The following is a 15431-nucleotide window of genomic DNA, read 5'->3' as shown; positions in this document are numbered from 1 at the left end:
TTCTACTTTCTTCAATCAAGTCGAGGTTAGTGTGGAGCCATTTCGAATTGGTATCCTCATTGTATTCCTCGACTTTGAGGAAAGGGAGCCTGGATTACACAGGGATGACTGCTTTGGTGCTGAACACAAGATTGAAAGAAGTCTCACCAATTGGGAGCCTTTGAGTGGTTCGATAAGTCCATAACACATGATGAAGCTTGTCTACTCAAGACCTCCCAATTCGGTCCATTCTAGCCTTTTAGCCTTGCAGGAGAGTTCTGTTAGTCACCTCCACCTCTTCATTCGCTTGCGGATAGCCCACTGAGGTAAAGTGGTGCTCTATTCTATATTCTCTACAGAATTTGTGTAGCTGGGCACCGCTAAACTACCTGCCATTGTCTGTGATCAGTACTTTGATAAGCCCATAATGATAGATGATATATTTCTAGATGAAATCTTACTCTGGCCTCGATTATATGGGCCAGTGGCTCGACTTCGATCTATTTTGTAAAGTAGTCGATGGCAACTAGAAGGAACTTACGCTGGCCAGACGCAAGAGGAAAAGGACCGAGAATGTCCATTCCCCACTGAGCAAGTGGCCATAGGACGTTGATAGGAGTCAGAAGTGCTGCTAGTTGATGCTAAATATTCACAATTCTCTGACACCGATCGTACTTCCTGACAAAGATGCCTGCATCTTACTGCATAGTAGGTCAATAATTGCCCTACAGGAGAATTTTATAAAAAAGGGACCTGCCCTCCAAGTGGCTTCCATAAATTTTTTGTGGACCTCCCACAATGCATAATCTGCCTCAAATGAACGCAAATATTTCAACAGGGGCATGGAGAATGATCGCCTATACAACTTGTCATCATATTAAACATAGTGAGCAGCTTGCTTCCTTATCTTCTGAGCCTCCTTGGGGTCAGTGGATAGTTCATCTGACCTGAGATACTTGAGCAAGGGATCAATTTAGTAGGATTTTTCATCAACTTGTCGGATAACGAGAGGCTTCTCAAGGCTCGAGGCTTTCAATACCTCGAAATAGGTCTCATTCTCCAAGCCAATGGAAAATAAGGCTGCTAGTTTCGATAGTGCATCTACCCTGGCGTTGTCTACTCTGGAGACCTGCTGGATGTCAAAACTCAAAAAGGCTGAGATTAAATCTTTTACCTTTTGAAGGTATTTCTTATGTTCTCTCGAGCCTCATATTCGCCCTTGATTTATCAAATCACCAGCTGGGAGTCATTGAAGACTCTAAAGTATAGGGTCCCTACTTCTCTCGCCACTCTGAGGTCGGTACTTAAAGCCTCATACTCTGCTTCATTGTTGGTTGCCAGAAACTCAAAGCGCAAGATGTACCCCATAACATCTCCTTCAGGACTGGTCAAAATGAGCCCAGCTCTTGCCCCCGTTGCATTTGACGAGCCATCGGCATGCAGCGTCCACAACTCCTCTGAGTCAGATCCTACTTCTGCCTCTTCACTTTTTGAGCCTTCTCCAGTCCTCGAGCTCTGCTCATTTGGGATGGTGCATTTCAGTATGAAATCTGTCAATATTTGAGTTTCAAAAGTCTATTTTGCAATCCTCCTTGAGGTATTCGGACAGTGGAGAACGATCTTGATCGGCTGATCCGTAAGCAGCACTATAGTGTGAGCCTAGAAGTAAGGCCGTAGCTTCCTCGCTATGACAATCAGTGCAAAGATTAGCTTCTCAAGCTTAGAGTATCTGATCTCTGCATCATAAAAAACTTTGCTAGTGTAGTATATGGGCTTCTGAACCCATCCATTCTCCTCGACAAGGACTAACTGATCGCCATTGGAGAGACGGTGATGTATAACAGTAACTCCTCACCAGGCTAAGGCTTCGAGAGCAATGATGGAGAGCTAATATACTGCTTCAACTCTTCAAATGCCTTCTGACACTCGACAGTCCACTGAAAGTTTTTTGACTGCCTGAGGGTCTGAAAGAAAGATGGCACCTTTCAGCTGACCTAGAAACAAAGCGACTGAGCAAAGCGACCTTACCGGCAAGATGCTACACTTCTTTGATGATCCTTGGTGGCGTCATTTCAAAGACGGCCTTAATCTTTTTGTGGTTTGCTTCAATACCTCTTCGTGAGATCATGAACTCAAGAAATTTGTCAGGAGTAACTCCGAAGGCACACTTCATTTGAAATCAATGGAGGATGTCGAAAGTCTCCCAGAGGTCAACAATATGATTTGGGGTAGCTTGACTCTTGACAAGCATATCATCCACGTATGTCTCCATATTATGGCCAAGCTGATCTTTAAAACTTTTATCCACCAATCATTCATAGGTAGCCCCTGCATTCTTTAGGCCAAAGGGCATTATCCTGTAACAATAAAATCCATGGTCAGTAATAAAGGTCGTTTTCTCCTCATCTTCAGGTGCCATTAGATCTGATTATAATCGAAGAAGATATCTATGAAGCTGAGGAGCTTATGCCCAGAAATAGCATCCACTAGCTAGACTAATCGAGGCAACAGATAGCTATCTTTGGGACATACTTTGTTTAAGTCAACAAAGACGATGCACATGCATCATTTTCCATTCATCTTTTTGACCAGCACAACGTTCGCCAGCCAATCGAAGTATATGACTTTCCTGATGAAGTCAGCCTTGAGCAGCTTATCCAATTTCTCAGCTATGGCCCTCTAGTGCTCCGGGGCGAAGCTCCGCTTCTTTTGTTTTATCGAACGGTGGGTCGGATCCACTCTCAGGTGATGGGATATCACCGTTGGATCTATGTCGGGCATATCTGCAATCGACTTTTGGTTACCTCATCCAGGCGTGAGCCAATCTTGACCATCCGATCGAGATCCTCCATTAGCTATGCATGTTCCTCAATCAAATCATCTCGAGCATCCAGTCCTATTGGAAACTCAGGCTGGATCTCAGCTTGGGTAGGTTGGCCCTCTGCCTTGAGCTTGACGGCAAAACATTGTCGAGCCATGGCTTGATTGCCTTTGATTTACCTCACTCTATTCTTGGTTGGAAACTTTACCATCAGGTGGTAACTCAATACAACGGCCTTTAAAGTCCATAAGCTCGGACGGTCTAGGAATGCATTGTAGGCCCAGAAAAATTTGACTACCAAGAAACTGACCTAGATTGTTGTTCGCTGTGGTGGAGTACCCATGGTAATAAGGAGCTTGATCATCTCTTCCGAAATTACTGAACTTTTGGAGAAATCCTGAATTGGAGTGTTGAATCTATTTAGCCAGTCTGGTGTAAACTCCATTTGGGTGAAGATAGAGTAGTACAAAATATCAACCAAGCTTCCATTATCAATAAAAATATGGTGTACATTAAAATTAGTGATGTCTGCTGTTACAACCACTATATCATTATGCAGGGCAAGTACACCTTCCGCATCCCGCTCGATGAAAACAATGGCATCTTCAGGCTTATCCTCAAGCCGTGGCCTCTTCATCTCTGAGAGCTCCATCGATCCAGACGACCCTCCAGTTATCATATGAATTTCTCCTTGAATGGGTTGGTCTTCCAATGCTGCCAGTTCCCCTGCTGCTTGTCTCCCCTGCTGCACCAATGCTGGCTACGACTGGGGCAGAGGGAGCCATTGTCGGGGCAAAGGAGATGGCTGTTGAGCTCTCAGAGGTCGGTGTTGAGGTACTGCCCTCCGAACGAAGTGATTCAGCCGCCCTTGACTGACAAGCCTCTTGATTTCATCTCGAAGCTGTAGGCAGTCTTCAGTGTCGTGACTGTGGTCATGATGGTAGAAGCAGTATTTACTTGGATCACGGCAACATTTCGGCTTCATCAATATTTTTTAAGGCTCCGACAGCTCAGTTCATACTTCCATCAATACCTTTTCCCTGAAAACAGTCAAAGGCATGTAATTGGTGTAACGCCTAGGAGGTGAGGGTTGTCGATCTCTCCCTTGGAGACTTTGAGATCGATGATTTTGGGATCTCCCATTCTTTCATCTTTAGAATAGAGATCTAGAGTGCTGGGAGGTTCTCTCCTCTCATCTTGGAGGGTGCTCCTTATTCTGCCTTACCGTAATAGAACTAGCAGGTGTCTCCTCAGCAAAGGCCTCCTCCGTATGGGTATACTTCTCCATACGAGCCAATATATCCAAAAAATTTCAGGGATAAGTCTTCATCAATGATTTTTTCAAGTCGTTCTTCAGTAGACCATCCATCATCGTGGCCATTACGGTCGACTGGTCCAGATCATGGACCTCTAGGGTTGCCACGTTAAAATGATTGACGAAAGTGTGGATCGACTCGCCATCCCGCTACTTGATGGTGTGGAGATAATCGGATCGCTTCTGTTGTCGCCGGCTACTGACAAAATAACCAACAAATGCCCAACATAACTCTTCAAAAGAGTAGATGGATGTTGGCTTCAAACTCGAATTCCACTGTCGGACGACCCCCTTGAGGATAGGAGAAAATGCTTAACAGAGGATAGTGTTGAAGCATGACCGCCTTGAAAGTCTCCACATGGTCGACGGGGTCGGCAATCCTATTGTAGACCTCTAGCTGGGGTGGCTTGAAGTACCAAGGGAGTGGCTCCTGCACTATCTTCGGCGCAAAGAGTGTCTCACTATTAAACCCCTCATAGGGCTATGCTGAGGAGTGGTTATTATTGAGAGCATTCTTAATCTTCTTTTCTGTTTGCTTGCCGAGCATCTGAAACCATCTTTCGATATCGAGACCTCGGACGATGCAAGCCTCGAAATGCTGTGGAGAATGACGACCATGGGTTGAATCGTGTCCCGACTGTGGACTAGGAGGTCACCGTCTGGCCGACTACTAGGCCCTGGGATGCCTCTGATGAGTCTGTCTCCTCTCTGGGCTTCGAGGAGGCATGCGCGGCTCTGGTTATAGCGGCAGTTGAGGAGTCGAGTGTGGAGCCGGATTTGGTGGGGGCACCATGGCAGAAAGCGCTGATGGTGCCACCAAGATAATCACTATTTGCACCGCTGAAAGGGGTGCAAGGGTAGCTTGAATAGGCTGCTGCATCGTTGGGGGAGGCGCAAGAACAATCTGGACCATTTGAATAGTGGCCGTCAAGTTTTGGACCTACTGGAAGAGTAGGTTGAATTGATCCACCGTGACCAGCATCGACTGGATTGGCGGAGGAGTCTCGGTCACCGATTGGTATGCCCGGCTGTTGGCTTGGCTCTCTGTCCGACATGAGGCGGTGGCGTTGGAAAGTCGGGATGATGCTTGTTTTCGAGGCATCATAAAGATCATATCCTTTCTCTATCTGTTACTGCTTGATTTGGTCGAAGTCGGAAAGAGGGTGAATGAGTCTCATGTAACGGTGCTGATACTAGAGTGACCTACAAAATAAATTCAAATCAAAGGTTTTCACTCCGACGAGGATTCTCCAATACTCAAGTCAGATTCAGAGAACAAAAAAGCAGCAACGAGTTCTCTAAGAGGGATTACCTAACTTATCTTGGTCCTCGGGGCTTTGGTCGCTTATTCAGAATGCTATCGAGTAGCTGGTTACAGAGTTGTGAGATTGTGTGATCTCAAGATTGCAGGACATGCTATAACAGGTGAGACATTTCAGCCATCAATCACTCCTGCGAGATTAGAGGAGTTGGTTACGCCTGAGTCTATCCACTCAAAGCGGACTGCCATTACGCACATCAAGAGGTGAGTTGGCTACGATAACAGGGGTAGCCTATGTGCTTTGTTAGCCTGCCAAGGCAATGGGGATAATCTATGCACCGGACAGATCGTACGGCAGATCAAACGCAAGTAGCTCTACTCTGCATATGGCTCTGCATGCCTCAGCTCTGTTCTTGGGTCAGTGGTCTCGGTGATAACTGGAAGACCTGAGATATTCCATGGTTGGGACGCTGATCCGAGTACTCACAGTAACCACCGTAACAAATATTAATATATTTATATAAATATTATATTATATTTATATAAATATTAGAATAATATTAATATAATAAATAAAAATTTTGACATATATCATTATGCAATATTTCATCATAATCATCTATTGATATTTTGTAAAATCTGAACCATAAATTTAAAAAAAAATTTAAAATAAATATCATTAATTCTCGTCCTATAAAAAGTTTCCAAATTTATCTCTCCTATAGATTTCTACTTCTTATAAAATATAAAAAATATTTTTTCTATAAATTTTTTTTTAATTTTTTTCTATGAAAACTCTAATTAAATAAAAAATCTTCTCACTACTTCTCAAAAAAAAAATTTCTCTATTTTTCACGAGTAAAACGAGTCCTTGATGAGTCATCTATTCCAGGATCCAACCGGTTCCCCTGGTTATAGTTAACCATGTTTTAGTAGGGAAAAAAAATCGCACTCTGCTCACCTCCCTCTGCTCCAGCATCGCTATTCGCTGTCCTCCAATGTTGCACTCCTCTCCGCTCCACTCTCCCTTCCCTGCACGGACTCATTGCCGCTCTCCTCGCATTGCTTGCATCGCACCCGGACAAATACGGGACAAACGGGAACGACGTGGAGTGCAATTTTTTTTTTGCTACTAAACCACGGTTTAATGGGGAACCAGCTGGACTCGTTTAACGGGGAACCAGCTGGAATAGGCATGTGGAGTTTTTAGTGCTCTGCCTATTTCTCCGAAGCCCCAGATTTGAATTTTATTTTATTGATGACAAGGAAGGATTTGGATTTTATTTTATCATTAAATAGCTTTGACTTATCTGCATAGAAACATTGAATAGGAGGGATTTGGACTTTATTTTGTCATTAAATAGCCTTGACACATTGAAAGGGAGGGATTTTTTAACCTCATATATATATATATATATATATATGCACAAACATGCACGCACAGAAATGTTAAACCTTTATTTATTTTTTTGAGTAAAACACAAACGATAACCATTAACGGTCATAACGGTAACAATTACCGAGGAGGATTACAACTCATGGAAACCCCACCAACGTCTTAATTTTTTTTTTTAGGTTTTTAACCATCTGGATCATTTCTAGACTTTTGCTGGATTCTCCATATTTCTTTTTATAACATAAGGGGTAAAACAAAGGCTTCAGAGACCTATCTTTTTATTAATACCCGATCACCGGCGATGAGGGCGAACATATCACGTTTTATCAGCCTATAAATCTCCTACTGGCTCTCATAGCCTGCTACTTCAAACAACGCTTAACCAAGTAACAAGTACTAGATCAAAGCTACCAGCGTCCTACTACTAGAAAATTGCTACTTAGATTGAAGCAATTTGGAGATCCATGGCTCTTTCTCTTGTCCCTACCAACCCCTCATGGCTTCATCTCTCCTCCTCTTCCTGCTCTCGCCCTAGCGTCGTTCTTCCTCGCCGCTTCATCGGGATCTCGTCATCGACGCACAGACATCGGATGCTTGTTGTTCGAGCAACGCAAGCATCTGGTGGTGATGGTGCAGATCCAAGTCAAGGGGATATAAAGTATGTGATCTTAATAAAAGAACCACCACTCATCTATCCATTTTTAAGTGCTGAACTTTCCTTATTGACAATGAATCCGTGCTCATGGTGTACTTAAAAATCTTGGGCAAGCCATTAAGCTTAGAAAAGTTATAGTTATCCAAATGTTTTAGTTGCTGTGAGGTTTTTGTTTTCTTTACTTCTCAAGTGATTCATAACTAGATTGTTTCACTCCTTTGGTGTAGGGTAACGAACTCCAGCACTGGTCTACATATTCCTAATATCCCTGCATGGTACTGCGTCCGCTAACTTTGTAATTTATACCTCCTCTTTCCGTCATTCGTTTCTGAAGTTGGTGTTTTGTGTAGGGCAAGATGGTTGTTGGCCCCCATAATCCTCGTGGCTTTGCCATTTTACAAGAAATTTTTAAAAATGGAAGGTACCGAATCTTAGAAAAGAGTTGGATACACATGCTCAGATGTTGAATTTCTTACTTGAATTCTCTGAATTAGATGAACTGGAGCAGACAGCGGAGACGGTGGTGGATGTTGTGCAGGCGGTGGCAGATGCGACGGAGAAAATGTCTTCAGAGATGGCGGACGCCCTTCCAGACGATGGAAAGCTCGAGCAACTGGTTTTGAAGGTGGGGGATTTTGCTGAAGCAGTTGGTGATCAAGCAGATCTAGCTGAAGACATGATTGAAATGGTCTTGCCTACCCTTTATGGTCTCCAACTTAATATTTTCTTCCCTTATCATACAAGTAATAGTGTTTAACTTTCAATACCCAGGTTGATAATAAGGTTTTGTGCTTTCTACATCCTTTTACATATGGCCATCTTATTTCTATGTATCGGATGGAGCTAGTATATAATTAACTTGGAAGATGATCACCATTTGGATACTTCATTTTGTTGGAAGGTAGTAGTAACTCGATCTACTTCTTATTCTTAAATTAGGTTGATGCTTTTGTGGACAAGGTGGAAGATATGCTAGAGCCTGTTATTGAAGAAGGGCTCTCAGGGGAAAAGTAACCCAGCAGCAAAAGTGAGCAGTGCAAACTCGGAGCAGAAGGAGACCAGTTGAGGAAGAAGTTATAATAAAAAGCCTTATTTTCGCTTTATAATTAACAGAAGGAAATGAAGATTCTATATTGTAAACAGTGCTCAAATGTGCTCCTTGTCGCTCTTTGCTATATTAATTTACGGTGCATCTCCTGTGCATGAACTAGTTGTTAGGGGAGGGAGAATAGAGGCTTTAGGACTTTGGGTAGTTGAGACGAGATCCAAAAAGCTGCGAGGAAAACATGGCTGTGTAATCTTGAGGTTTCCAGCTGTAGTGGGTCCCAAGTGATACTATATTTTCCGATGAAGGCCCCAAGTGGTACGTGCTATTGGCTGAATGAACTTTTCGTAGGTGGTAGATGATGTAATGATGTAATGGAGTCTGTTTCTCCAAACTGATGTAATGGAACATATGATTTTTATCTTTTAATATTCTTTCAGAAATTTTTGGCGAGTAGGTGAAGTTTGATTTTGATGTGAAACATAGAATCAATTTATATTAGTGCTTAAAGAAAAGAAAGACAGATAGATGGTTTGATACGTAGATATGTTAACTCTGGCTCATTTATTACAGAGATTATATGAGATCTCCATTATGCTTTGGCTACTGTTAAAGCTTTATGATTCTTGGCATGCAGAATGGGTCGTTTCAGCGTCTCTCGTCATTTAGAAGAGCTACGAATTCTTCTTCTCCAAAAGATAGTGTTCATCTTAATTTTGCTGCTTCTACAAGAATACTTCATTGATGTTGATATTCACAAGGGTATTTTGGAGTGGTCTCCTTGGAGTGCTTTAGTGTTAGCTCATTCTCTAATTTTGTAATTCTAGTGGATGGCTTTCTCCTCTAAAGGTTAAAAATCATGATTTTTTGCATTCAAAAACAAGCTGCTTAGTCTTATTAAAAGGAACAGGTCTGCGGTGGAGTTTTGTATTTTGTAATGCTGTATCGAAATCTGCTTATCATCTATTCTATGGATGTTCTTCAATTGCACGAGTCTGGAATTTCTTCACTCTTAAACTGGATTTTCTTCGCTCTTAAACTGGATTTTCTTCTGATGCCATTGTTTTTTATATTGATTTGGTCTGACTAGTGGATAGCTGATCTTAATAAAGTATTTAAAAAAAGAAAGAATTTGATAATGCTTGCTGCATCACGGCGAATCTGAAAAGGAAGAAATCACAGGATTTTTAGAGAAAATTCAAAATCTGTGGCTGAAATCATTCAAAAACGTCACCGTATTCTTTAGAATGGTTTTCTTTTGCTTCTCCCCCTGATCTTTCATAAAGGAGTTGTGTTTTGACTTACTGTACTCTGCTTAATTATGTTTCAGTTCTTTAAAAAATGACTTACTGTATTATGCTTACGGTGCAGTTCCAATGAAATGAATCAATGGGTCTTCTCACCTTTCTTCTCAAAAAATATTTAAAAGAAGATAGTTGCTTTGGGCTGTCCTTAATTTTTTTTCTCCATTTATGGCATGTTTTTGGGCAAAATATTTGCAATGCACAGAGTACGGTCTTTTTTTTTACAATTATAAATAGAGGAAGTGAAAAATTTCTCCTAAATTTGTAATATATAGGCTCCTTCCACATGCTTTCATCTTCCTTCCATTTGTAATTAATATACAGTCATTTCAGTACTATATGCAATTACGTCATTGAAAAGTTTTTCTTATAAATCACTAGCTGGATTTACATCTGTGTAACAGATGTCCTTTTCACTTATCAGAAAAGGTCCAATAATTGCAAACAGACAAATAGGGTGGGGTAGGAATAAGATTTTTTTTTGAAATATATGCGGACCAATGATATTAAACCATTGGTCGTCTAAGTTATTTAATAAAAAATCAAATATATAAAAAATAAAAAATAAAAAATATATAAAATTTTAAATAATAATATAAAAAAATTTATTTAAAAAATAAATATTAAAATTAAATGAGACTCAGAAAATATGTCAAAAGATTGAACAAACAATAGCAAAAGAAATTATATAATCCTCACAATACTGCAAAGAGTCTTCAGCACCGTCCTATAATGAAAAAGAAGGGTGTTACTCCTTGAATTGATTTTGATGATTACAAAGCATTTGAGAGGGTTACTAATGATTTTGGCTTGAAAAAAGATTTATTGTATTTCAGGGGCAAAATCGTAATTTTATCAAGTTCTGATTCGGAAGCTTCAAGAGCAAGAGCAGAAGATTTGTAATCTATTGGAGACAATTTCAATATTTTTGGATGTGTATTTTGAAAGAAAATCATGTTTATAAATTTGAGTCGACTCATGGCAAAAGGGGCTGAACAGCACGCTGAATTCTTTGGCTGGCACACTCTGTGAGTCGACCCCTGAGCATGAGTCAACCCTATAAATCGACCTCTGCTGCTGTGTAGGCAAAAATTACAGAACAGTCATTTTCTGTTCTGTGCCACAGAAGTCGACCCCATGAGTCGACTCATGAGCATGAGTCGACCCTATAAGTCGACCCCTGTGACGAAAAAATTTTGCAATGGCTAGTTTTCATATCATTTTGGCTGCATTTAATGCCCATTTAATGTGCTCCAACCGTTCTATTTCAGCCCAGATTACTCTTCACCATAATTTGAAGTTATAAAATGTACTCAAAGGAGAGAATCAAAAAGATTTTGAAAAAGATTCTTCAAGCATTCATTTCAACCCTAAGCAAGAGCTCTCTTAAAAGTTCAAGAAGCTTTTATTTCAAGTTCACCAACCCCTCAAGAGCTCATTCAAGTCTTCAACCACCTTGAGAAAAATCAGAAGAGCTTCATTCTTATTGTGTAAAGTGTATTTATAGCTTTGTTTGTTCATTAAAGGAGCTATATCTGTATTTCTGTGTGATTAACTACTATACTCTATTTTGAGTTGATATTTTATTTTGGAAGGGTTCCAAAACGTGAAAAAATTGATCTGAACCTTGAATTAGATTGTATTGGGTTGGCTTGTACCTGAAAAATAAGTATTCTAGCTTGGAATAGCTAGAGTCGGAGGTTCCGACGTTGTAGTTGGATTGAATATGGTTTAGTGGATTTGAATTCTCAAGTAGGAGCTTGGGGAGTGGATGTAGGTGCAAGGTTGGCACCGAACCACTATAAATCTTTTTGTTTGTGTTATGTTTACTTACTCTCCTTTTAAATTTTCTTATCTTCTTGCATTTTTGGATCCAACTTCTACGCCTTGCATAAATTTCACTCTCCATATTTATCCTGCTCATTGTTAAATAATTCTCATAGTTGTAAGTTGATTTTTAAATTTTAAAAGAAACCCAATTCACCCCCCCCTCTTGGGTTGCATAACTGGACAACAAGTGGTATCAGAGCTCGGTGCTCTAGCCCTACTTTGATTTAACCATCAAAGAGCTAAAGATCTATGACAACTCAAGTTGGTGCTTCACTAGTCGAGGGGCAGTCCACCAACCAACTTTCACTTTTCAATGGGTCAAACTATACCTATTAGAAAGCTCAGATGAAAATCTTTATTCAAGCACTTGACTATGATATGTGGAGTATCATAGTAAATGGACCACACATACCCACTAGAATAATTGATGGTGTGGAATCAATCAAACCTGAAAAAGAATGGGATAAGGTTGATAAGAAAATAGCTCAACTAAATGCTAAAGTCATGAATATTTTGTATTGTACTCTTGATGCTAATGAATTCAATCGTATTTCAACATGCATGTCAACTAAGAAAATATGGGATAGATTAAAAGTAACTCATGAAGGAACTAATCAAGTGAAGAAATCAAAAATTAACATGCTTGTGCATAAATATGAACTTTTTAAAATGGAGCATGATGAATCAATAACTGAAATATTTACTCATTTTACTGATATTATTAATGATCTAAAAAATCTTGGTAAGTCTTATTCTAACAGTGATCTCGTAAGAAAGATTCTTAGGTCTTTACTAAGGATTTGGGAGGCCAAAGTGACCGCAATCCAAGAAGCCAAAGATCTGAATATCTTACCCTTGGAGGAGCTTCTAGGATCACTGATGACTCACGAGCTAAGCATGAAACAACACCAAGAAGAAGATGTCAAAAAGAAGAGGATAATCGCCCTCAAATCCACTACTCAACCTGATGAAGAATCCGATGATACAGAAAATGAAGAGCAGGATGAAGAAATGACCCTCATTACTAGAAAGTTTAAGAAGTTCTTGAAAAAAAGAAGAGAAGGAATGAGGAAGAGGCCACCTACAAAAGGAGAATATAGCAAAGAGAAGGATAAGGAGCAACCCCTTATTTGTTATGAATGCAAGAAACTGAGACACTTTAAGTCTAAATGTCTACAACTGAAAAAAGATCCCAAGAAGTATAAGAAGAAGGTCATGATGGCTACATGGAGCGGAAGTGATGAGTCAAGTTCCGAAGAAGAAGACTCAAATGAACAAGCCAATTTGTGCCTTATAGCATATGAAAATGAGGTAAATATTAAAACTCCTATTGACTTTACCTTTGAAGAACTTCATGAAGCATTTTATGACCTAATTGATGAACTAAAGAAGTTAGGGATGAAGAACAAAAAATTAAAATCAAAGAATCAATCTTTACTAAAAGAAAATGAGAGTATTTCAAATGAAAAATCAATCCTGTCTCAAGAAAATCTGAACTTAAAAAATGAGATTGTCAAGTTAAAACTAATGGTTGAAAAGTTCACTTTAAGTTTAAATAAGCTTCACATGATATTTGACAATCAAAAGATCATTTATGATAAAGTCGGTCTTGGATACAATCCTTTAAAAGAATAAAAATTTCTGACAAACATCTTTGTAAACTCATCGTACAATAAGTTTTCAAATATAACTTGCTTTAAATGTGGCAAAGTAGGACACAAATCCTATTCATGTTTTTCCAACAAATCTAAAAATTTCAATATAAAGAAAATATGGGTTCCAAAAGGAACCGTCATGACTAACCTAAAAGGACCCAAAAAAACTTGGGTACCTAAAGTCAAAACTTGATTCTTGTGTATAGGTGTGTCTTGCATCCCAAGGAGCAAATCGAAGATGATATCTTGATAGCGGGTGCTCAAGACACATGACTGGTGATGAATCTCAATTCATCACACTTGATGCTAAAAATAGAGGGATGGTCACCTTTGGAGACAATGACAAAGAAAAGATCATCGATATAGGTAACATTGGTATCACTCCCTCCAAGTATATTGAAAATATTTTATTAGTAGATGGTTTAAAACATAATTTATTAAGCATCAGTCAGTTTTGTGATAAAGAATACAAAGTCATTTTTGAATCTTCAGTTTGCATTGTAACTAGTCCTATTAATGAAGGCATTAAATTTATTTGGCATAGACATGGTAATATTTATATGATAGATTTGAATGATCTTTCCAAAATAAATATGCAATGCCTAGTAGCCTTAAATGCCAAGATTAATGAGACTAGTTGGCTTTGGCATCGTACGCTTGCACATATTAGCATGCATTCACTCTCAAAACTTATTAAAAAGAAATTGGTTATCGGCTTACTCAAATTGAATTTTGAAAAGGATAGAATTTGTGATGCATGCCAAATAGGTAAACAAACATGAGTCTCATTCAAATCTAAAAATATTGTTTCAACTTCTAAGTCATTAGAACTATTGCACATAGATTTATTTGGACCTACTAGAACTACTAGTTTAGGTGGAAAACGATATGATTTTATAATTATTGATGATTTCTTTCATTTTACATGGGTCTTCTTTTTGGCACATAAGGATGAAACTTTTCATGTTTTCTCAAAATTTTATCGAAAAGTCATAAATAAAAAAAAAATTTCAATTCAAAATATTTGAAGTGATCATGGAACTGAATTTGAAAATCAAGATTTTAAAAAATTTATGATGAAAAAGGTATTGACCATAACTTTTCAGCACCTAGGATATCCTAACAAAATGGGGTAGTAGAAAGAAAAAATAGAACCCTTGAAAAAATGGTTCGTACCATGCTATTTGAAAGCAGCCTTCCAAGATATTTTTGGACGGAAGTAATTAACACGGCATGTTACATATTAAATCAGACTTTAATTAGATCAATTTTAAAGAAAACCCCTTATGCATTTTGGAAAGAAAGAAAATCAAACATTGCATATTTTCATGTTTTTGGTTGTCGATATTTTATTTTGAATAATGGTAAAGAAAGACTAGAAAAATTTGATGCTAAATCAGATGAAGTAATTTTTCTGGGTTACTCCTCTTCTAGCAAAGCTTTTAGAGTTTTCAACAAAAGAACTTTAATAGTAGAAGAGTCAATACATGTTGTTTTTGATGAAACTAATGATCTTCCTTCAAGGAAGAATGAAGGTATTGATGATGTAGATCCTCTTATAGAAGGGATGAAGGAGATCACTCTAAAAGACTCAACCATTCAAGATGATGAAGAATATGAAAACAAACAGGATGAGAAAGGTGAAGAACAACAAGAACAACCTCTAGGTACAAATGATCTACCTAAAGAATGGAGGTATGATCACAATTATCCCAAGAAACTAATCATTGATGATCCTACACATGTTGTAAGAACTCGCTCTTCATTTAGAGATGCATTCAATCATTTTGCTTTTGTCTCTCATCTTGAACCTAAAATCATAGATGAAGCTGAAAAAGATTATAATTGGATACATGCAATGCAAGAAAAACTTAATCAATTTGAAAGAAATAATGTATGGACTTTAATTTCAAGATCTAAAAATTATTCAATAATTAGCATAAAAATAGATATATAGGAATAAATTGGATGAATATGGGAATATGATAAGAAATAAAGTGAGATTAGTTGCAAAATATTATAATCAAGAAGAAGAAATTGATTTTGATGAGACCTTTGCACCTGTTGCTAGATTAGAAGCAATTAGACTTCTACTTGCATATGCTTACTTTATGAATTTTAAGTTATTTCAAATGGATATCAAAAGTGCTTTTCTAAATGGATATATTGC

The 15431-nt window shown here is 38.7% G+C and overlaps 1 protein-coding gene across 1 annotated transcript; it reads left to right on the top strand.

Moving 5' to 3' along the window:
* The first annotated feature begins 7065 nt into the window (after positions 1-7065).
* Positions 7066-8901, top strand: LOC105041426 (uncharacterized). Its single transcript, XM_010918399.4, has 5 exons — positions 7066-7430; positions 7655-7702; positions 7778-7848; positions 7922-8115; positions 8367-8901. Exons 1-5 carry the CDS (start codon positions 7237-7239, stop codon positions 8439-8441), a joined length of 582 nt encoding a protein of 193 aa, XP_010916701.1. The 5' UTR covers positions 7066-7236; the 3' UTR covers positions 8442-8901.
* Positions 8902-15431: the final 6530 nt, after the last annotated feature.

This window comes from Elaeis guineensis, chromosome 3 (genome assembly GCF_000442705.2).
Source record: "Elaeis guineensis isolate ETL-2024a chromosome 3, EG11, whole genome shotgun sequence".
NCBI classification, from domain to species: Eukaryota; Viridiplantae; Streptophyta; class Magnoliopsida; order Arecales; family Arecaceae; genus Elaeis; species Elaeis guineensis.
This window is presented reverse-complemented; position numbering and strand designations above follow the sequence as displayed.

What these genes read in the sequence shown, in the direction of transcription:
- LOC105041426 (XM_010918399.4), top strand. Translation starts at nt 7,237, where the DNA reads ATGGCTCTTTCTCTTGTCCCTACCAACCCCTCATGGCTTCATCTCTCC. An exon ending in GAAATTTTTAAAAATGGAAG is followed by an intron (nt 7,849 to 7,921) that starts GTACCGAATCTT and finishes TCTCTGAATTAG; the next exon opens with ATGAACTGGAGCAGACAGCG. An exon ending in CTGAAGACATGATTGAAATG is followed by an intron (nt 8,116 to 8,366) that starts GTCTTGCCTACC and finishes TTCTTAAATTAG; the next exon opens with GTTGATGCTTTTGTGGACAA.